The sequence below is a fragment of the Cucurbita maxima genome, unplaced genomic scaffold (genome assembly GCF_002738345.1).
Source record: "Cucurbita maxima cultivar Rimu unplaced genomic scaffold, Cmax_1.0 Cma_Scf00002, whole genome shotgun sequence".
Classification (NCBI taxonomy): domain Eukaryota; kingdom Viridiplantae; phylum Streptophyta; class Magnoliopsida; order Cucurbitales; family Cucurbitaceae; genus Cucurbita; species Cucurbita maxima.
Window position 1 is genome coordinate 5811028 of NW_019272018.1, and position 22761 is coordinate 5833788.

The window sequence follows — 22761 nt, forward strand, 5'->3', positions numbered from 1 at the left end:
AAAAAAAAAAAAAAAAAAAAAAAAAAAAAAAAAAAAAAAAAAAAAAAAAAAAAACGATTATATGTCAAAGTCGTAAAATATTAAAAAAGTAATAATAACAAAATATACCTGAATATAATATTAAAAATAGCTATTTATCAATATTTCATTCACATTCATATCTTATATTATATCTTATATAATTAAAATGTTATGTTTATACATATAAAGCTGGGATATTATATTATAATAGTAAAAGCATAGAAATATTAAACATATTATGATCAATAATAGAAAAAGGAAAAGGGCAAGTAGGAAAGGTGGAAAGGAAAAAGGAAAGCAACGTTAAAATCACGAAAGAGGAAGCCTAAAGATGTGTATGAGCTCTTCCTTTACTCCAATTCCCATTTACTTGAAACAATCAATGGAATTGTAAATGCATGCATCACATTTGACTATGCATTAAACTTCTCAAATTCTCTTCATTTTTTCGTCAACTTCATTTTTTTGATTTTCTCACCCTAATTTTGATCCAACATCATGTCGATTGAATCAAAATAATAATAATACGGAAGAAAATAACACTCTAAATCATAAAACATACTAAACTCTCTCATCTTAAATTTAGTTGAATCGTTGTTACGACGGTTCGAAGGTCATGTCAAATATGTATAATAACAAACATCTTTCAAACAAAAACTAATATAGATTTTAGTGTATGGTGCCATGATATTGACTCCACGTTCATGGTATTAGATTGAGATCACATGTTACATGGTTAGCATGACGGATTGGCAAATACCTTGTGAATGTATTAACCAAATGGTGAATTGGTTCACTTATGTCATTGAGTCGGGATGAACTTTGGTCAAGTCATTCCGCGTATGAATTTATTTAGGTTAGGTAACTTTCTAGTTTTATATTAAGACGGTACAAGCTATTTGGTCAATGATGTCATATATGACTTTGATGAGGCTCTTAGGTTTATTTTCAATGTCTAGAATTTTTTATTTCACTCGCGTCAGGTCGTAAAATGAATGAACGTACTTAAGTTAGATAACTTTGGACAAATTATAATGCCCATTAATTAAAGACAGCTACATAATTTGAAATGAACGCTACTCAATGCTAGTTGGAGATGAAATGTACGAATAAATATTAGTTTATTTTCTTTAATTCTTTGATTTCAAGTAATAAAATATAATAATAAATGCACTTAACCTAGTTTCACCTCTAAGCCAATTCTTTTGTATATAAAAAGCCATGCTATTGCCTTGAGTTTACTCAAATTTACCCGAAGCTTTAAATGTAAGAAATATTCTCATTTCATATAATAAAATTATTTAAAAAAAAAAAAGTATATAAAAATGATTAAATAATACCCATATTTCAATTGAAGTCTCCGGTTGTGTATTCCATTCCAATCTTTCATTAAAACCCAATTTTTCGCGTCTGAAATCATTAGTACTGATTCACTGTAATGGATCCACCGCCACCACCTGCCGCCACTGCAGCTACAGCTGCGGCGACCGCCGCTGCTAACTTTGCAGCGACCGCGATTCAGCACAACTATCAGGATTCCATAGAATCCTCACCCCGTTCCAACAACGCCGACTCTTGGGACGACCCTCTCCCGCCAGTGCCAGGCGCCAAACTTCGCCTTATGTGCAGCTATGGCGGCCACATTATCCCTCGTCCTCATGATAAGTCACTCTGCTACGTCGGGGGTGATACCCGCATTGTCGTCGTCGACCGCCATTCCTCTCTTTCCGACCTCTGCATGCGCCTCTCACGAACACTCCTTAATGGCCGCCCATTCACCCTCAAGTACCAGCTTCCTCACGAAGATCTCGATTCCTTAATTTCCATAGCGACGGATGAAGATCTCGAGAACATGATTGAGGAATACGACCGAATCACCATGGCTTCGCCGTTGAAACCTCTGCGAATCCGTCTGTTCATCTTCTTTACCAAGCCTGAAACTGTGGCTTCTATGGGTTCGTTGCTCGACGATGCCAAACACGAGACGTGGTTCGTCGATGCACTAAATAGCTCGGCCGGGATGATTCCGAGAGGGCTTTCCGATTCGGCTACCATGGAGTGTATGGTGAATCTCGACGCGGTTCGTGGGAGTGATTCGTGTAATGATTTGGAAAATCAAGGTCATGATTCTCTAGGGCATATTGACAAACAGGTCGAGAAGAATAGTAATTCGGCACACGATGTGCAATCGATTCCTGATTCTCCCGCGGTGGAAAATGATTCTTCGTTTGGTTCGTCTTCATCGGTGCCGTCGATGTCCAACTTGCCGCCGATACGTGTGCGTGTAGAGGAGGCGGAGGTCAGAGTTCAAGATCCCAAAGTGGGATTTGAAGAGCAATTTGGGCAGATGCATTTTGGTGTGCCTCCAATTCCTACTGCGTTGGCTGCTGCTGCAGCTGTTTCATTGGCTGCTGTTTCTAATCACGAGAATGCCAATCGGGTCTTTAACGACGACGAGAGAGCGGAGCAGGGAGGTCCGGTGGCGTTCCGGAAGCCTCCATTGCCATTGCAAACCTTGCAAAACAGGACTGTTGTTAGTCCTGCTGTTAGCGGTGGTTTTAGTCTACCGTCGCCGGATTCTGTTGCCAGGTATTATGTTACTCATCTGCAAATTAATCATTCAGCATGAATCTGTGTTTTGCATCTAAATTTCATATGCTCTGATTCGTCGGCTAATTCAAATACTTTTAGACTGATCTTTTTCTCCCAATTGCTTGTTCCTCTGGCCAAACTTCTTGGTAGTGTTGATCTTCTCCACATGTTCTTTTAGAGTGTTTGTTTGTTGGATTCTAATCGGTTATGAAATGGTTCTTCATTCAAAAATGTTTTTGGTGTAACAGCGACAGTAGCATAACATCTGCAAATTCTCAGTCCAAACCCATGTATTTCCAAGACCAAATTGTAAGAGACAGCTCAGTCCCAGCCATTCCCATCGCAGAAAGCGATGGTTTCATGACAAGTCAACAAGTACAAATTCAACAGCTCCATGACCCTGCCTATGTATTAACCTCACAATTAGATCAGAAGCAGCCACAACAACCACAACAATTCGTCCACAGCACCACCCATTACATCCATCACCAATACCCTGCAGCCGCGGGGCATGTCCCCGTTCCATCGTATTATCATCCTGTTTACACGCAAACACCATCTCAACAGCAACTCCATCATCCTATTGATCAGCAATATCCAGTCTATTTAATGCCCATTACGCAAAATCAACCAACCTACAATATGCCTGTTCAATCTAGTCCTGCTGAGACTCCAATGGCTGCACCCAACCGGCAAGCATCAGCTAGTCCTACCATTGTCGCTTCTCCAGTTGCTTACAATGATAGTAATAATCAACAGCCCTTCTATCCTCAGAAGACAGTTCCAGCAGCTATGCCAGAAATGGCTGCAAGCATGTATAGGACTGCAGTAACCACGACTCCTCCTCCTTTATTACAGGTTTCTCACAATCAGTTCCAGCAACCATACATGGGTCTTTCCCAAATGAACTATCCACCTCAGTCTATAGCCATTGCTCCCGCACCCTCCGGTGCTGCTAATTATGGTTTTGATTACACTAACGCTCCAGCGCAGAATATCCCGGCTACCCCAATGTCTTCTCAGTACCAAACTATGACTCATGCAGCCGCGGCAGCAGCTCTATCAGATGCGTCTAGACAGCTTCCTTCAGATGGCTCACAGCAGCAGCAGACCAGGAACTCGTAGGTAGTACACGCTAAACAGGTAAGACAAGAAAATATGTGCCTTTTCCCCCTTCCCTAAATCATTGTTAAGCTAAAACTTATTAGTTTTCATGCATTCGATAGAATATGAATAATCCATGTAACTGTATTCTCATTGCTGTATCCTGTTCTTGATGACGGTTTAGTGGTTGAAAATGTTATGCTTTACGCTATTACTCTTCTTTTAGATCAGATTGTAGACAAAACGTATAATGCTTTTATCTATTATTGATCAATGGGACACCTTTGAATATGAGTTCTAAATCAAGAAAATATAATAAAGTATAAACACATTAGACTCATGCTCAAAATTTGAAACGATCGGAGTTTTGGAGATTTGTATTCCTCTTGGGAACCTCTCATTCATTTAGAATTTCCATATATGTTCATGAAAAAGCACAATAGAAAAGTACATAATTAAGATACATTATTAATTCCTAGTTCCTATAGTCGTAAAGATAGTTCCAAGTGGTCAAAACTTCGCTATTGATGGACATGTTCTAGAATTGTGCAACTTTTTTTTGTAAAAACCAATTAAAAAACACTTCTTCACCAAAAATGTTGAGCCAAATGTGTATTCTTCTTTTCAACAGCATCACGAATCAAACAATGAAGCAGATTAAGGGCATGATGGTTGCAAGCCCATTTTCTTAGCACGCAGCCTCTCCATAAACTGGGGATTCACACGCAGCCTCTCCTTCACATACGAAGTTCGAGCATACTCTACAAGTTTGTTGGCTTTCCCAGCTTCCTCAATTAGAGAAAAAAGAGTCCCAAGGCGATCCTTTCTATTTTCCTTTCTGTGTTCAAACCTGAGAAATACAATTGAAGTCAGAAGCTAATACAAATTTAAACAAAGACAGTGCCAGTTCAGCAAGATCTGAGAGAGGTTCATGGTCAATATTCCTTTCTTGAGAGAGAAAGAGAGAGTGAGAGAGTGAGAGAGAGAAGTAAAACTGGTTTTCGACCTCACATGCAGAAGGAAGCTGACATGTGACTGCCTACTCAGATGTGTTAAGTCAGATACTATAACAGCCCGCCCACATAGGTTATGATCCCACTAAACAACTCCTGTTCCTGGCAAGGAACAGATAGAGTTTTAAAAAAACTCGATGGAGGTTCGAAAGAGGCCAAAGAGGATAATATTTGATAGCGGTGGGCATGGGCTATTACAGTTCTAGGAGGAGTATCAACCGAATTAAACATTAGAACATATTATAGTTGAAATTACCTCTGACTAGTGATGGTAAGCTCATCTTTCCCGGGATGATAACGCTTTCCAACCAATTCCCGTAGTCGACGGAATTGGTAGTTTGATAAACCAAGCTCCTTCACAGTAACAGATAATTTCACTTTTCGGTTTTTGGGATGCCATGCATCCCCACCTGGTGCAAACACAACCCTTGTTTGCCACCTAAGAATTGGCCCTTCTCCTGGCGGGTCATCCAAGTCTTTTTTGTCATCTGCCACATCTGTTTCATCAAACTTTGGGGGGCCTTCTGCCTCCATCAGCTTTCCATATTCCATCACCATCTGATCTTCAAATTCTTTGAACTGATTGTAAGCTTCTTCAGGTTCAAGCTCCCCCTGTTCACACAAATCCCCTAGCTCGTTGAATTTTGCTTCTACTTTTTTCTTCGTATCATCTAGTGAACAGTCAATTACCAAGAAATAGGGGGAAAAAGTATTATTGAAAGAGATATTCAAGATATTACACAACATAACAATGATGGAGTGTGCACAAGACAACATATCTTGTTTCTCGCAAGGCTTCGAACAACTCAAGTCCAAGTCCACCACTAGGGGATATTGTCATCTTTGAGCTTTTCTTTTTGGGCTTCCCCTCAAGATTTTAAAATGTATGTACTAGGGAGAAGTTTCCACGCACGTATATGTGTGTTCTTCTCCCCAACCGATGTGAGATCTCATAGAAAGTAAAGCAATCTATGACAGGCATTTGTCTAACAACATACCAACCAAGGATCACTTATATTACGAACGCGATAGATACACCATACATGGCTCGAACGATATCATAATTTTTCTAGAATTCAAGGTTTAAGGCTGTCCATCAGCAGTTTCGTTTCATTAGTTTTTTTAAACCATACCCACCGAATTTATGAGCAGAGCAACGGGCAAACCTGGAAGGAGCTTGTCCCATATAAGCATGTCCTCCAAAATCTGTTCACACTCCTTGGTGCCCTTCAGGATCCCATGCTTAATGCTATCCTCAACAAGCTCATCCCAATTTTTGTCATCCATGTTGAAGTATTCATCCTTTACCATTTTTTTCATAACTATATCCCTAGCATTGTAAAGATCATCAATCTCTTCGTCTGTCTCATACTATTCTTCAAAATCAGATTCAAACTCTTTGTCCTTCACATCATCCAATGGCTGCATTCGTAGTTCATCAACAAGTTCATCATCCGTATCCTCATGTTTTCCACCCAATTTCCTCTGAAGAATAGCTTCAAGAATTGATGGTAGTGCCTCCTCATCACCTTTGAAGTACTTGTCTATCTTCATTTTCAATTCTGGGCAGAAACTCTATGGGTCATCAAATGGAAAAATATTATAATTTTGAGCTTCCATCACTCATGATATAGTCGCATTGAAACGTTAGATACAGAGATCATCGCTCGAGACATCAATTGCAGTAAGAAAAAAGAAAACGTACCTTCAAAATTTCACCCAATCTCAATGCGAAGCATTAGATCATAAAGACAAATCAGCTAAAATAGTGATAGAATTCCAGCATTTCCCTAACTACGAACAAAACCTACAAAATTTCACATCATACAAAGATGAAATATCAATTTCATAGTCCAAAGTTCAATCGCAGAAATCAATAGGAAAGTAGAACGTTCGGATTTGACAATAAAAAAACACCTTTATTATTGCTCACATCTTGTACGTCCAAACATACGCCTTTCTTCTAAGCCGGCACCAAATTCGCTTCGGGAGCACTTGCAGAATCTTCCATCGACGGCGAACCGTTGCCGGACGAGAAGAGCCTGAATCGAGACCTGGCTGGGGATGAAACCAAGCATGGAGGAAAGGCATTAGGCTTGTAAGTATGAGAATAAATAAGATGGATGGTTCCGAGCTCTAAGATAAAGGTTTCTCAATAGAGTCCATTCCATGGCTGTCCTCTAGGGTTTATGGTTGTTCTCGTTTCGGAGGGTGAGGATTTTGCCGGCTTTCAAAGCCAAAATGCTACCGCACTATTCCAAACATATCAAAAATATAATTTTTTTTTTTTTTTTTTTTTTTTGGATAAGGAAAATTATAAGCTTATTCTTATGTTTAATCAACAATTAAGCTACCTAAACAAAATTAGTTCTAAACTAAGTAATTTAAGAAATTGGAGTGAGAAATGGATTGTTACTACGCTTTGTTTGCCCATAAGCGACAATGAGAAAGACGGTTCGTTGCTTACTCCGTCGCGATCCAGTCGTTGAACAGCGACGGCTATCAAAGTCCCCAAATTCACCATTCAAATCCCCTTGAGAACACTCTCATGAGTTCCACTGGGTTCTTTATGCCATTGGAATCCGATACTGCGTCCAGATACTGTCCATTATTCGAGGTTCGAAGCAACCGGAAGGAGAAATCATCGATACCCATTTCGCGGTTGTGTGTGAAAATGAAGGCGGCGACAGTACCGTTCGAGTCAGGAATGAGCTTCGGGTTCAAGGATTTGATGAAAACGTTCACAGTGAATGTGCAGAGAGCAGAAAGTAGGGCACTGAATGTTCCATTGTTTGAGCCGTTTACGATTGCATCTTCGAGGCTTGAAATGGTGGAGAACGTAGCGATAAGGATCGAGTTGAGTAATGGGTGCGTCGGATGGGGTGAGGCGCCGATTTTGCCTTTTGTCACTGCGGAGGATCAGCCTACCGCGATAACGAAGGCAGGGGAGGTTGGGGAACTATTGCAGCAGAGACCACCGTGTAATTTGGGCTCAGCGATGATGCAGATCGGCGAGACTCTTCCTGGCCATGAATTTGCTTCTGTGAGTAAACAATTAACACATTGGATTTTGGCTTTTGACTTCATTTTTTTTTTTCGTTACTCAAATTGATAGGACTATGAGATGAAGAATTGTTCCATGGCTGAGTTTCTGAATCCATGTTTGTTTAATCACTATATTGATTAAAGGTTAGAGCAGGAGTTGAGATGGCGTTGATTGATGCAGTTGCCAACAGCATTAACATACCTCTATGGAGATTGTTTGGTGGTGTTTCAAACAGTATAACCACCGACATAACAGTAAGTTTGGAATTTCAGCCATTTCATTTTGTTCCTTTGTTACTGTGAATCTCATTCAATATTTCTGGAGATTTTATTTTTGATCATGAACTGCGGTGAACTCTTTTAGTTTTATCCAAATGAACCTAGTAAATATGTGGATAAAGAAAAATCCTGTTTATATCAGTGAGGAGTAAGCCAAAAGAAATTTGTCACAGAACTACTTTCGTCCATGTTATTTATGCAGATTCCTATAACTTCTGCTTCTAATGCTGCAAAATTGGCTGCAAAATATCGTGATCAAGGATTCAAGACTTTGAAGTTAAAGGTAGGAAAGGATCTAAGAGCTGATATTGAAGTTCTGCAGCGCATCAGAACGGTTCATTCTGATTGCAAATTCATCCTGGATGCCAATGAGGGATATGAAACTGAGGAAGCTATTCAAGTTCTTGATAAGTTACATGGTAACGGATGAGTACTTGTGTAATTTGATTTTCTTTAGTCTTCCTTCTTCGTTTTTTGTGCTATTCCATGTATGGTTTCCGTAAAGTTGGATTATTATTCATACAGAATTGGGGGTGACTCCGACTCTGTTTGAACAACCAGTTCATAGAGACAACTGGGAGGGTCTCGGAATTGTTAGTCGCATCGCAAGAGATACATACGGGGTATCTGTGGCAGCTGATGAGAGCTGCCGGAGTTTAAGTGATGTTAAGAGAATAGTGGAAGAGGATCTTGCAGGTGTTATAAATATAAAGCTTGCCAAAGATGGAGTTTTGGGGGCAATTGAAATTATTGAAGTAGCAAGGGCTGCTGGATTGAGTTTAATGATTGGTGGTATGATAGAGACTCGACTTGCCATGGGCTTTTCCGGTCATCTTGCTGCTGGTCTCGGGTGTTTCAAGTACGCATACTTTATTTATTTCGAGTTTACTCTTAGTCGAGGGTATATGTCTTGATTTGTTGAGCTATTCTTAGATTGGTTATTTAGCATGCTTGTTTAGCGATTGTTTCTTACCAAATGCAGATACATCGACTTAGATACACCACTTTTATTGTCAGAAGATCCAGTTCATGGGGGTTATGAAGGTACTCTCAGCCCAATCTTGAACTTTGGTTAACTTGGAAGTAGTTTGGTAATGCTGATCTAATTATAATGAACTTTTGCAAGTAGTTTCTGGTGCTGTCTACAAGTTCACAAATGCCAGAGGCCATGGTGGTTTCCTTCACTGGGATAGCCTTGCTTGGTAAACTTTATAGTCTCCTTGAAGATGCAGATATGAGCTTATAAACTACAATTTTACATGAACCCTGTTTGATTATATAATTATTTATATGAACTACCCCTTTACTCTAGACTGATACAGATGAGTGTGTGTGATTTTTGTAGATGATGATTATTTTCAGTTGAATCTTCTAAATTAACGGAACTTTCGCTTCATGATTTCCCCCGAGCCAAAGTCTTTCAGAGTGCAAATTTCTGGGCAAATCTGGTTAGTGAAAGTTTGAACCTTGTATTGATAAATATGGGCGAATTCTGTAATAAGTTTCATGAATGTTTATCAGTGCTCATACTTGATGGATGTAAATTTTGTTTCCACGGTTGATTTTGCAAACTTGAGCGTAATCCAATTGGTTAAAACATATATTATTGATCAAAGTAACCACTTCAAACTCAAACTAATATATATAAACAAGCCTATTTAGTATCCAACTCACATGAACAAGCCTATTTAGTATCTAACTCATCTCTATAGTTGCCTAAAGTGAGTATAGTTTAGTTGCATTGGTATGTGCTCTTTCCCTTTACGTCTAAGGTTGAAATCGACAAACCTTCTCATTTGTTATGCTAAAAAGGTTCAAATCTATATTTGTTGTACTAAGAGAGTTCATCCCTATAATTTGAATAGCTTATCAAATCTCCTGAATAAATGGGTTGTTCTAACTCCAATATCATTACTAAACAACTTCTAGCAAACAAGGAATTAATGAACCTTTGAGTCAAGCCGAATATAATTTCCTCTCTCTCTAAAACAAGATCCCAAACTTCTATAAATAGTTGAACTAAAATCGACCGGCGGCATGCTCAAAGACTATGCATGATGGTGAACTAACTATATGATGAAAGTAGAGCATGAGGTTTCAAAGACTATCCATGTTAATCTTGGAAGGCCACATAATGATATCCACCACTCCGTCCCTCAATCTAAATGGACCACTCCTACATCCTTTTCTTCCCCCATATAATTGAAATCAAAAGCTGAGAAGTTGGAGTTATTATTTTCTTAAAGAATAGGATAGAGTGACTTCTTTGCCTCTCTCCATAATGTTCCAAATGGGTGATGATGATTAAAGTAGAACTCATGGGTTATTGCTCAACATGATGTGTGTGGCTCAACCATTATATTACACACCACTTGTTTCTACAGCCACATATTAATGGAATTTTAGGTGCCAATCAATCATGAGTTCCACCTGGCTATTAAAAATTAGACAGCATTTGCAATTACCATGGTATTACATCTAATAATGTTCTCTCGACCCATAAGTTGTTGAACTAGAAAAAGGTTTAAACCCATGATTAGATCTAGCCATACAACTTTTCCCTTCTAGATCATCTCCATCAATTAACAATACAACATTTCTCAAACTCTCTCTCCAATTTCCCCCCCTATAAATTGACATCCAACAGCCAAACCAAGCCACAAGCACCCAAATCATCCATCTCTCTCGTTTTTTCATTTCTCCAACTCAAGAACAAAACAATGAAGGCCTCATGGGTGGCCATATTGACAATAATAGCAGTTATTTTGATGTCAGAGTCAAATGAAATGGCAATGGTGGAAGCCGTGACATGCAACCCGATGCAAATGAGCCCTTGTATTAGCGCCATCATATCATCAACGCCGCCCTCCAAGCTGTGCTGTGCCAAGATCAAGGAGCAGAAGCCTTGCCTCTGTGATTACCTCAAGAACCCTTCTCTCAGGAACTTTGTGGACTCTCCAAATGCCAGGAAAGTCGCCAATGACTGTGGAACTCCTTTTCCCACTTGCTGAAAAATTATTCACAGGCCGTTTTGATTTAAGTACGTGTGTGTATTGATATGTGATCGTCTTGTGTCGTCTATGTGTTGCAGTGGTTTTTTCATATCAGTATGGCTACGTTTTGTAACTGTGTTTTGTTGTGTTGTGTTCTCTGTGTTGTTCAATAATAATGGGAACTTCGAGTTGGTATTATATTTATATGATGATTCATGATTCTCACTTTTTTTTTTTTTCAAGTTTATATTTCCAACTATTTATATTTTTCACAGACATTTCTTGAAATTCTAGTCCGACTGTAGAAACCTCCATGAACTAAAGTGGAAGCATATTTCCAACCTTTAAGTCGCGAGTAAGATTGATGCATACTATGAACATGGCATTATTGATAAAGTCCGAGGTATATGGTAGCAAATGAGCACTTGATAAAGTTTGAGTTTTTTCGTGTTCGTGATCATTAATATTTGAGTCTATGATCTAATAGTCTGAAGCCCAAGGTATTTTGTAGCATACATAAAGTTCGAGTTATCATGGTTACGATCATATTAGTATTTAAATTAAATTAGTGAGTGCCATTAATGCTCCACAGCAACCTTTAACATAATGGATTTTACATTAGTTGCACTAATTCTACTTTAACCTAATATGATTTATTTATAATCACACGAAGGTCAAAAGATATGATGATGTGAAGTCCAAGAAAAACTCTCAGTTCAGAGAAACCTTCTTTTTCAATGCCCAAAGTGACAAAACAGAATACCATTCCCAGAAGGTTTCACATCAAGGGATAAAAAAGGGCACTGTGATTCCTCCATTTCCACTGCAATTTCAACCAATATTGGTTGAGGAATATGATTCCTATTCAATCCAGAAAGGTTCCATATATCTCATCAACTATAAAATGCTATAAAGATAACATCCAGAATTCTGTCTAATCTTGTTCATCTATACTTGTTCGAAGACAGTTTACATCAAAACATACGTAATATGCACACGAACTGTGCTTCTTGACATAAACTTGGACAAGACTAAAAAAGAGAGTGACTTCTCACAAGTTTCCAAGGACAAGCTGTAAAATGATAGACAAACCTTGTATTTGATTGCCACAAGCTCCCACATCGCTTTTGCCCTTCAAATTCTACTTCACAAGAACTCTGTCTGTTCTGCTACTACTCCTCCATTTCAGACATGTTTTTTTTCTTCTTTTTTGTTAACTGCCTCTATGAAATGTATTCCCAGGAAGAACAAACCAGCCAAAATCAAAATGTAGCACTACTGGTATTGAGTGCAGGTCTGGTCGTCGATAAAGGCACGGATTCGTTCTTTTGGTAGTTTTGACTGGACGGTGTGGAAGTAGAAACATCTTTTGAGTCATCTCTTGTCATCTCCAGTATGTCCCATGTGATGCAAAGAACTGAAAATCGGGTTGATTGACCTGAAGGTGCTTCAGCCATTTGTCTGCTGCCTGCATCAGGGAGCTTGCCATTTGATGCTCGTTGACACCATTTTGCGCCCAAATTGAGCCTTTGAGCTTGTAAGAAGCCATTCCAAAAACAGGCAAGGACATCTTTGGGGTACCATCAACGTCATTTGAATATATCACTGTCTGGCCATGCACATTACCTGTGAAGCAAATAGAACGATCACCACTTGCAGAGAACAAGCCAAACAAACAATCTTTTAAGGGCACGTTTGGGAGTGATTTTGTAATGGCTAGAATCACTTTTTTCATGCTCTAAATCACCTCGAAAATATGTCAATTTAATGTTTGATTTTACACTTTTAAGATGACAACAACACTTTTATGATGAGTATGAGATGTTGGAAGAACTCTGGCTATGATTGCTTGTTCTAATTCATCTATAGGTTGGCTCAGCAGAAGTGAATATGTTTATTCAGTCGACAAAACGAGTGAATAGATGTAACATCATAAACCCACCGCCAGCAGATATTGTCCGCTTTGGCACATTACATATCGTCGTCAACCTCACGGTTTTTAAAACGCGCCTACTAGGGAGAGGTTTTCACGCCCTTATAAGAAATGTTTCATTCCTCTCTCCAACCGACGTGGGATCTCACAATCCACCCCCCTTGGGGACCCAACGTCCTCGTTGGTACACCGCCCGGTGTCTAGCTCTGATACCATTTATAACAGCCCAAGCCCACCGCTAGAAGATATTTGTCCGCTTTGGCCTGTTATGTATCACCGTCAGCCTCACAGTTTTAAAACGCGTCTACTAGGGAAAGGTTTCCACACCCTCATAAAGAATGTTTCATTCAATCCACCCTCCTTAGGGCCCAGCGTCCTTGCTAACACACCATCCAGTGTCTTGCTCTAATACTATTTGTAACAGCTCAAGCCCACCGCTAGCAGATATTGTCTGCTTTGACCCGGTACATATCGTCATCAGCCTCACAGTTTCAAAACGCATATACTAGGGAGAGGTTTCCACACTCTGATAAGAAATGTTTCGCTCCCCTCTCACCATGGAGCTTAGAAAGCATGTGTCTTGAAGATTACTGAAAACTACAGGCCAAACCAGAAGAAACTAAGAAGCGCCATATTACCTCTAATGGGTGTGGAAAGGGAATGATATGTCAAAAAGCAAGCATCCAAATCTTTTAATGTCGGACCAGTGGGTATACGGTATATTGGGTACCTACAATTCCAGCGGATGAAATGAACAGCATGTTCTAGAAAGCCATTAATAACATGGATTCAGCAAACAATTACCAAGCTACAGAGACCCAACTGGCTGCCTGTATATCACAACTTCTTAGAGTTTTCAGACCAGGATATTGATAGGCAAGATCAAATATCTGTCATATCATAAAACAACACCAGTAAAAACTAATACGGCTCTCAAAATACTACCAAATGAACAAATAATAAACCTGCTAGCTAACCTTATCAGCCAGTGGTACACGTTGATAAGGAGGATCTAGCTCAAGAAACTGAAACAGCAAAACACTCCGAGGATCATCACTTGAAACCCTTTCTTTTATCATGCTATGTTCATCACTTAAAGACGTCTTTCTCATTTTAAGTGTGTTTTCACAAGCTAAACGGTGATGAACCCACTGTTCTTTAGAAAAGTTGCAGCTGTTTCCAAATTCATATTCAGTGCTTCCATCGCTGCTTGTATCTCTAGAAGAGTCCAGATCACTGTCCTCACTACACACCCTACCAATATAAAGAACCATTAATTCATGATCTCTGATATTGTTGATTTCAAGCAGAAGAATTCAAGTACCTGGACTTAGAATCTGATCTAATTGGAGCAGGTTGGCCATATATTTGGATACCAGACAAATATGGAACATAGTATTGAACAACGGAGTCACCTCCATTAAGTACTAAAGGAACTCCAGCACCGTAAGCACTCCACTCCTTGAAAGACTCCCACAGATCATTCAGAATGAAATAAGGTTGAAAACCAAAACCACAAGACCACCAACCCCTCATACTTGTCTGAAAAAAACAAAAACATGAGCAACCCATTAAAGGGCTAAAAGAAACCAAATTAAGGGTATGGTCCTAATTTGGATATTAACTCAAAATTTACGAGCAACCCCTTATGTAATAAACTTCCTTTGATTCAAACATTCACCTTAGAGAAGAACTGCGCAGGAACTGAAGGCCTTGTGGCGTCCAAGAATCTCTCCAAGTTGTTCTTAGGCTGAAAAATTAATGGGTTAGAAGTGTTTATAGTAGAAGCCACAAGTTTAGTGGATCGAGTCTCAGTTTCATCGGTCTTGGTAGCTCTCCTTGATGGGTTTTCCTGATTATAATTCTTCCGTGCCCTAACCGGAATATAAAACCGATCTTCACCTTTGATTCCCCCAAACTGCAACGCAGTTCCCAGCATTTTGTATATCTAAACGGAGGAAATTACAGAGAGATTATAATGGGGAGCCCCCAAAGTTGTGTATCTTTTTATTGGAAATAAGAATTTTGAATACAAAAAGACGAAAAGAAAAAGAAAGTATGGAATTCTTTGAAGTTCCCCCAAGTAGAACAACGGCGATGAAATGTAGTTTAAAAGAAAAAGAGATTCAGATTCTTTAAAATCTGCTTTGTTCTTGCAAATAAAAATACAAAAAAGATTCGAAATCTTGTCTTGAGAACACTGAATTCGATGTTCGCAAAACCAAAAGAGAAATGAAAATCGATTCAAAAACTCTGTGGGAAAGATTAGAATAATGCACGCAATGAAAGACTCAAATGCGTTTTGTGTGAAGTAAGAAACCAGGGGAGAAGGAAAGTGCAGAAAGAGAGAGAGAGAGAGAGAGAGACAGAGACAGAGACACAGACAGAGAGACAGAGAGAGGAAGAAGCTTGAAGCTTAAAGCAGAGAGTGTGTCATACAGGAAGAAGATGACATAATAATGATATACCAAAAATTAAGAAATTCTGTTTATTTAATTATATAAAAATCTGTGGGTCCTTTTCTGAGAAATTTTACCTCCGTGGGTCAATTTCGAAATTAATGAATAATTTTGGGGTAAGGAGGTAATTTTGTGACACGTGGAATCCACAAGCGGTGAGACACGTGTAAGTTGTCCAGAAAATTTCAGTTTTTAAAAAATGGATAATATTTTAAGCCCAGTCAGCATTCACTTTAGCACTATCATCAAGCCACGTAAGCAATTATAATACACCCTCATCTCTCTACCTGTATTTTGGTCGATAATATATATTTTAACTAATTGAAGTTTGAATTTTGATTTTCAGGTGCTGTTAAAATTAAATAATAAATAATATAATGAGATGGAGAGTCAAAATCAAGTGGGGGCCCATAAAGTGATTAGAAATGGAATCGGAGGCCCAATATGGAAAAGGAGTGGGCCCAATAATACCTGTGATTGGAGATGGGACATTATTATTATTATTACGTTTCGTTGAGCACCATCCAATTCATTGCATATTCTTCGGTCGCTACCTACTTTACCACCATTCCCCGTTGCTCTCATTGGCCCATCAATCACATCCTCATCCGCTTCCCATTGGGCCGGACTGCATCCAAAATTCCCATTGGGCCGTTGCTATCATTGGCCCATAAATCACATTCCCCATTGGGCCGGCCTGCATCCAAAATTTGGTCCTAACATTAATAATGTCCGAATGGAAACATAATCCAATAACGCATGAATTTCGTGAGCGATCCGAAGACTATTTCCCGCGTCTTTCTAGTCGTAGTCAATGCGGAGCCTTTGGCCGCCATAGACACGAAGCTTCACCGTCCTTCTCTCTCTCTCTAAATACCCTCTGCTCTCTTCTCTTCTCTCTTTCACAGCTACTAGACTAAGAAATGAAGATCTTTCTCCTGCCGACTCATTTTCAGACCGCCACCGCACTTTTCACCTTCGCCGCCGCCTTCCTCCTCCTATTTCCGCCGTGTCTCGGCGAACACGATAGCAATGACGAATGCCGAGGGCCCTACTCGACGCCATCGTGTGTTCATCCCTCTCCGCCTGCGTCTGGTAACCCATCTCTCCGCCGGAACTTTTCATTGCTCAGTTTTATTTTCTTTTTAGGTTTTTTAAACTTTCGCCACGTGGCTTGGAAGAAGTCAAAACTTTTGTATGAACAGCGCGTGTGGAACTCTGAAATTTGCTGAGTCAAATTTCGTACACAAAAAGGGTAGCTCATTTTCGTAGTGCGTTGACCCAGTCAAAGTTTGACCTCTACAATTGTTTCTATATATAGGGGATTAAACTGCCAGGGAAGGTAATACTTGGTTAGATCAGTGTAAAAATGAAAATAAAAATAAAAATAAAAATGTAGAAAAATAGCTAGTGGGGGACAGAGTAGGTAATTATTTATAATTAAAGACTTAAGTGTACCTGACGTTTTCCTCTCTGCTTCAACTAATCAAACCTTCCCACCTGAAAACCATGGCAGTCTACACTGATAATGACAATTTTGTCCCTGTCTTGTCCATTTCTTTTGTTTGTCAAAAAAGCTTTTCCACTCGATCACCCCATCTTGTTCAGCCCTTTGATCGTGTTTGTTGAAGAACTGGTGAAGTTTCCCACAAGTTTTTGTTTTTTATTTTTAATATCCACTCTGTTTGACAAATGCATTGGATTCAAGAACAATTTCAAAGATTGCCCAACAAACTCCTTTGAGAAATTTCTTCCAAAGGCATGTGTTTTCTTCCCTTAGATTCCCATTTCTCTATACAATTTTCCTCTTCTTCGTTCTTCTCACCTTCCTCCCATGGCTTCCAAGCTCCAAATCCTCTTCAAACCCACTCTGTTTTGCTTCTTAACATTCATCTTCTCGACCTCAGCTGTGCCGGATCATAAGCTCAACCCCTGTCCGCCTAAAAGCTGTGGATATGGTCCAAATATAAGTTACCCCTTTTGGATTGATGGCGTGCACGAACCTTCCTGCGGATACCCAGATTTCAAAATCAAATGCAATGAATATCAGTACCCAGTTCTTGAAATTTCCGATGAAGATTTTATCATCCAAAACATTTTCCCCCAAAACCATTCGTTTCTGTTGGCCAGTGATGCAGCTTACGAGCAACCTTCATGCCCCTCGCATAATATTAACCTCGATGGAAAACCCTTTTATTTTACTCCGGATACTGAAGATTTGTTCTTCTTTTATGATTGCCCATCAAAGCCTGAGGGTTACATCTTTGAACTGAATTGTAATTCCGATGAAACCTACTTTTCTTTTGCGATTTTCCACAAGGGTCTTGTGGAGTTGGAGAAATCTCGCTTGCCGTCTTGCCATTCTATGATTCGAGTTCCTATCCGCAAGAACTCGATGGCTAGAGGTGATTTGGTGAAATTGGGTTACGTTGACATTTTGAAAATGGGTTTTGTTCTGAATTGGAACTGCAGCGATTGTAAGCCAAGTGGTGGGTTTTTCCAAAACAATCTGTTTATGTGTTTTTGTGGCGATTATGAACCGATGAAACTGATGAACATACGATGGCAATGTTTGTATAATGTTTTCTCTTTGTTTAATGTTGCAGGTAATGGCAACGCAAGGAGAAACAGCATTATCATTGGTAACACATGAACCCGCTCTGTTTTTACTCCTCTGTTCATACGTTTGCCTCTCTTACAAATGATTAAAAACTTCATTGTTTTCATTCATGCAGGTACGTGCATTGGCTTTGGAGCCTTGCTTTTGAGCATAATTGTTCTATGCATCTGCTACCGACGACGCCAGCTCCGTCGTAAACGTTCTCACGCCGTACCGTATGCCCAACGGAGCATTCCCTTGAATCCGTCAAATCCCCATTCTGTGGAAGAGCTTGAGAAGGGAGATTCATACTTGGGCGTTCATCTTTTCTCTTATAAAGAACTTGAAGAAGCCACCAACCATTTCGACTCCAATAAAGAGCTTGGAGATGGAGGCTTTGGCACGGTTTATTATGGTAAGAGATTTTATTTGAGTTCAATCATGAGTTGGTGATTGTTTGGTTGATCTTTTCGCATATCTGTTTAGGCTTACTCAAAGATGGGCGTGCCGTTGCTGTCAAAAGGTTGTTTGAAAGCAATTTCAGGAGAGTTGAGCAGTTCATGAATGAGGTGGAGATCCTAGCCCGTCTGCGCCATCGTAACCTCGTTTCGCTTTACGGTTGCACCTCACGGAACAGCCGTGAGCTTCTGCTTGTGTATGAATACGTCCCTAATGGCACGGTGGCCGATAATCTCCATGGAAAGCTAGCAAAGCCTGGAAAGCTTCCATGGTGTACAAGAATGAAGATTGCTATAGAGACTGCAAGTGCTTTGGTGTATCTCCATGCTTCTGAAATCATCCACCGTGATGTCAAAACCAACAACATTCTCCTTGACAACAACTTTTGTGTTAAAGTAGCCGATTTCGGATTGTCCCGTCTCTTCCCGCTCGATGTCACACACGTTTCAACCGCGCCACAAGGCACTCCTGGCTATGTCGATCCGGAGTACCATCAGTGCTATCAACTCTCTGATAAAAGCGATGTCTTTAGCTTTGGTGTGGTATTAGTTGAACTCATATCCTCAATGCCTGCTGTTGACATCACAAGGCACAGACAAGAGATCAACCTATTCAACATGGCTATCAACAAGATCCAAAGCCACGCATTGAATGAACTTGTCGACCCTTCACTCGGTTTCGAAACAGACTACAAGATCCAAAACATGATCACCGGAGTAGCTGAGTTGGCATTTCGATGCCTACAGAGCATGAAAGATGAGAGGCCAACAATGATGGAAGTTCTCGACACTCTGAACATCATACAGAAACTGAACGTCGAGAAAGGGAATGATCGCGATACCGACATTTCTGCTAAGGACGACGCCGTGCTACTGAAGAATGGCTATGGATCTTCTCCAAGCTCCCTGTCTGTATCTTGGGTTAGCAGTAACACCTCCACAGCAACGAATGAAACCGTCAGTGCCTAAGCCTCTCTTCCCTCCCTTGCCATGATCAAGTAGCTTGTAATCATATTCCATTTCCATGTCCTTCATCAATCTATTACTCCGATGAACTTCTACATGTTTTCGAGATGTATATGATGTCTGAGAGCAGCTGATTAGCCACCAACCATATACGTTTTTTGTTTTGTGCTTATTGAATTGATTCTTCATTCTTTATGTTTTTTAAATTGCTATATCTCACAAGTTAAATTACACGTTTATTTCTAAACTTTTAGTACCGCGACCAGTCAACCCAAGTCAACGTTTGGTTGGAAGGACTTCAAGGGCGATGGTATCGGGAGCCCTTGAGCCATTGTTGGAGCTTGATGGTGGGGTGCATTCTTCAATGGAGAAGTGTGTATGCGTTCGCGAGTAGGCGCCGTTCTATCTACCTCTAGAAATGTCATCAACTAATTAATAACTTATATTCTCCATCAAGTTTTTGTTAGTTTAACGACATATATAGAGGTTGAAAATTTGTTGAGTTATGTCATTTATAAGAATGAAAGTGAAATGTAATTTGGAAATAATTTGTAATTTAGGGAAATTATTTTGGGCTGATTTCCATTATACGTATTGGGCCTCTTGAGCGTGCTTATGGGCTTTCATGGCCTTTAATTGGGCTGGGCCGCTTCAATTGGGTCTGTATAGGTTTAAATTAGAGTTGGGCCACAACAAAACTGGATCTTTGTAGTCGCTAAACTGAACGTCTAAGTCTAATCTTATCTATGGGCAAAGTCAAATTCATTACATTTCAAAAACAACATAATTGTATTTCATAAATTGCTCTAAATCTTATCAAGAACATAAATGGCTTTTAAGAGTGATATTTTGCTGCCACAATAAACCTTTATATATTATGACAATAATATGTATATTTGTTCACTTTAGTCATAAGTTTATGTGGTTTTGATCTCAATTTCAAATAAAAAGTTGGTTCACTGCATGACTACATCGTTAAGGCTCACACGTTGATATTATATTATCCACTTTAAATATAAAATGTCATCTTTTTTTTATTGGGTAGCTAAACAATCACGAGACAAAGACCTTCTTTTCCCTTGAAGGGAACGTGTGTAACATCCTAGCTAAAGCACTTAGTGTTGTGCTCCCAAGAGGGCAACGCGCTTTTGGAACCCTAGGTCATTGGCAACCCTTAACAGAGGGCATAGCGAAAGAATCTCAACAAGAAGTTGGACTAGTGGCTTTGCACACTCCATCCTTCAGCCCTTTCGGTCTCAATCGAGCAATTCCATTGCCTTCACTCAACCAACTGACTACCAACCCAATACGGGATTGACTCGGATTTAGATTTGAAAACTACTTTTTAGTCATGTCAAATACATACCCTCATAAACTTAATACCAAAATTGTGTGAATGCTTGTAGGTGGCGATGTGGATATCGAATATGATGATCATATGGAGTTGTTTTTTTGTGGAGAGACTATGCAGCATAAACTGGCACAGATGTGGGTAGGTAAATGCTTGGTGAAGCGGATTTCCAAATTCCACCTTTAATTTGTAGTGCTAGTGGAGTTTGCTCGAACACACAAATATCATCCTTACAGCCCTACTCCATAAATCAAATCCATTATACATTGGTTGGTGTGTTCATTTAGTTGAGTAGACTAAGGTCAACGGATATGAACTGCTCTAGATTCTCCAAGTCTTGCAACTTACTTACTTGCTAAAACATCTATTTTGAGCCAAAACATCAAAGATTTGACTAAAAAGATGGCAAGAATGGTTGGATTGTTCAACTTTTAGACTAGATTTAAGCTAAAGTTATCAGTCAATTGGTTTGAAAAGGAGCAGAGGAAATAATAAGGTGGGGAGTGGTGGTGGTAGCCTTGTCTATTGGCCATGATACCTTAGAAATGGAAGATGAATCTAATGGCAATACCTAGGTGTGGATAAGAAGGCTCAATCATCAACCATTTTGGTCGGCAACAAAGATGATAATGTCGATTTCATAGGCGCTTTCGTATACTTGCTCGTCAATTACCGTTCTTTTTCAAGATATTGCTACTGTTTGTTGTTTTATAATCTTTCTCTTCACTCATTTACAAAGGTTACATTTTTTTTTGTTGATCCATATTAACCGTTTATGTTGATATACAAGTCTCGAGAATTGAGTAAAAGTTACTTCCATGTCATCTACATTTTTTATCCCTTTTTTCATTAGTAAATTCTAGCATGTCAACTACAATTCTATCATTCATTGATTTAAACTTTGAATGTGCTATCAAATCATTAGCACAATAGGAAAAGGAAGTGATTTTGTTTAAAGTGAGTCAAAAATGAAACAGAAAAGGGGTCAATTCTACCCATTTTTTATTAGGCCAACCAAAGTGTCGATGATAGATGAGTTACCAATTTATATATAAAAAAAAACACATATGGATAAAGCACATATAATGTTACATAGTGCAATCCTAGTAGATTCATCCAATCAAAATTTTTATACGAGTGATTGTGTTGCATGCATCTTAATTTCTAGATCGTCTCGTTACTTCATTTGATTTGATGTGATTGTACTTATAACCCTCAAACAAACTATTTACAATTTCTTTATTTAATATTTGAGAATTCTATTCACATGACATAACTCTTATACTATGTTAAGAACAATGAACATCGACTTATTATTTAGAATATTTATATTTACTTAAAGCTTTATTGCCGTCTTGGACTCACCACTAGCTCCTACTAGATGTGGATATGCCAACAAATCCCATACCATTTCTCAAGATTTTGTTTTTTGTTTTTTGTATGAACAAATTATTATTATTATTATTATTTTAGTTCAATAAGCTCATCTCAGCAAGGACTTGAAAACTTTGTTAGTGCTGGATGGCGTTTCAAAGATAAAGATCTTCCAACTCAGGAGGAGATTATTATTATTAATATTACTTCTAAAATCGTTGGAGATTAATTAATACTTAATATTATACTGTTAGTGGATCTATCTAGATTTCTTGACTCAATTTTTTTCATAAATATAATCATATAATAGATTATAACTTGATATAAATATATTATTTTATTTCACATGCTTTACGTTATTTTTATATTAAATTGAAAATGTAAAGAATTAATAGAGTATTAAACAATTATATTAAAGATTTTGTCCGAGACATATCTAATTATAAAATAAAATAAAAATGTATTTTAATGGTGTAAAAAGATGATAATTGTATGTTATTGGATGGTTGTGATATTAAAATGGGGTTGAATGGAAAAACCTTATAAGATTAAATAATATAATATGATTATATTA

At 38.8% G+C, this 22761-nt stretch overlaps 5 protein-coding genes and 1 pseudogene across 6 annotated transcripts; 4 read left to right on the forward strand and 2 right to left on the reverse strand.

Moving 5' to 3' along the window:
- Positions 1-1392: 1392 nt before the first annotated feature.
- Positions 1393-3878, forward strand: LOC111471889. The gene is made up of 2 exons (XM_023117558.1): positions 1393-2610; positions 2862-3878. Exons 1-2 carry the CDS (start codon positions 1460-1462, stop codon positions 3736-3738), a joined length of 2028 nt encoding a protein of 675 aa, XP_022973326.1. The 5' UTR covers positions 1393-1459; the 3' UTR covers positions 3739-3878.
- A 222-nt stretch (positions 3879-4100) lies between these two features.
- Positions 4101-6953, reverse strand: LOC111495794 (annotated as a pseudogene).
- A 288-nt stretch (positions 6954-7241) lies between these two features.
- LOC111495771 (L-Ala-D/L-amino acid epimerase) lies at positions 7242-9625 on the forward strand. 2 transcript variants are annotated; one of them, XM_023145962.1, is made up of 7 exons: positions 7242-7773; positions 7920-8030; positions 8257-8473; positions 8580-8913; positions 9037-9098; positions 9184-9256; positions 9400-9542. In XM_023145962.1, coding segments are annotated over exons 1-7 (1293 nt in total). In that variant the 5' UTR covers positions 7242-7278; the 3' UTR covers positions 9401-9542. The 2 variants fall into 2 exon arrangements, with proteins under 2 accessions (XP_023001730.1, XP_023001723.1); XM_023145955.1 differs by having other exon boundaries at positions 9184-9625.
- Positions 9626-10690: 1065 nt separating this feature from the next.
- LOC111495805 (non-specific lipid-transfer protein 2) lies at positions 10691-11256 on the forward strand. The gene has a single exon (XM_023145996.1). The coding sequence runs from the start codon at positions 10775-10777 to the stop codon at positions 11063-11065; it is 291 nt and encodes a 96-aa protein (XP_023001764.1). The 5' UTR covers positions 10691-10774; the 3' UTR covers positions 11066-11256.
- A 613-nt stretch (positions 11257-11869) lies between these two features.
- Positions 11870-15346, reverse strand: LOC111495787. Its single transcript, XM_023145974.1, has 6 exons — positions 14662-15346; positions 14305-14522; positions 13958-14234; positions 13785-13870; positions 13619-13710; positions 11870-12673 (listed from the first exon to the last, which is right to left on the reverse strand). Exons 1-6 carry the CDS (start codon positions 14917-14919, stop codon positions 12432-12434), a joined length of 1173 nt encoding a protein of 390 aa, XP_023001742.1. The 5' UTR covers positions 14920-15346; the 3' UTR covers positions 11870-12431.
- A 1003-nt stretch (positions 15347-16349) lies between these two features.
- Positions 16350-19607, forward strand: LOC111495761 (LEAF RUST 10 DISEASE-RESISTANCE LOCUS RECEPTOR-LIKE PROTEIN KINASE-like 1.2). The gene is made up of 4 exons (XM_023145944.1): positions 16350-17928; positions 18046-18081; positions 18175-18453; positions 18525-19607. Exons 1-4 carry the CDS (start codon positions 17274-17276, stop codon positions 19463-19465), a joined length of 1911 nt encoding a protein of 636 aa, XP_023001712.1. The 5' UTR covers positions 16350-17273; the 3' UTR covers positions 19466-19607.
- The last annotated feature ends 3154 nt before the right edge of the window (positions 19608-22761 follow it).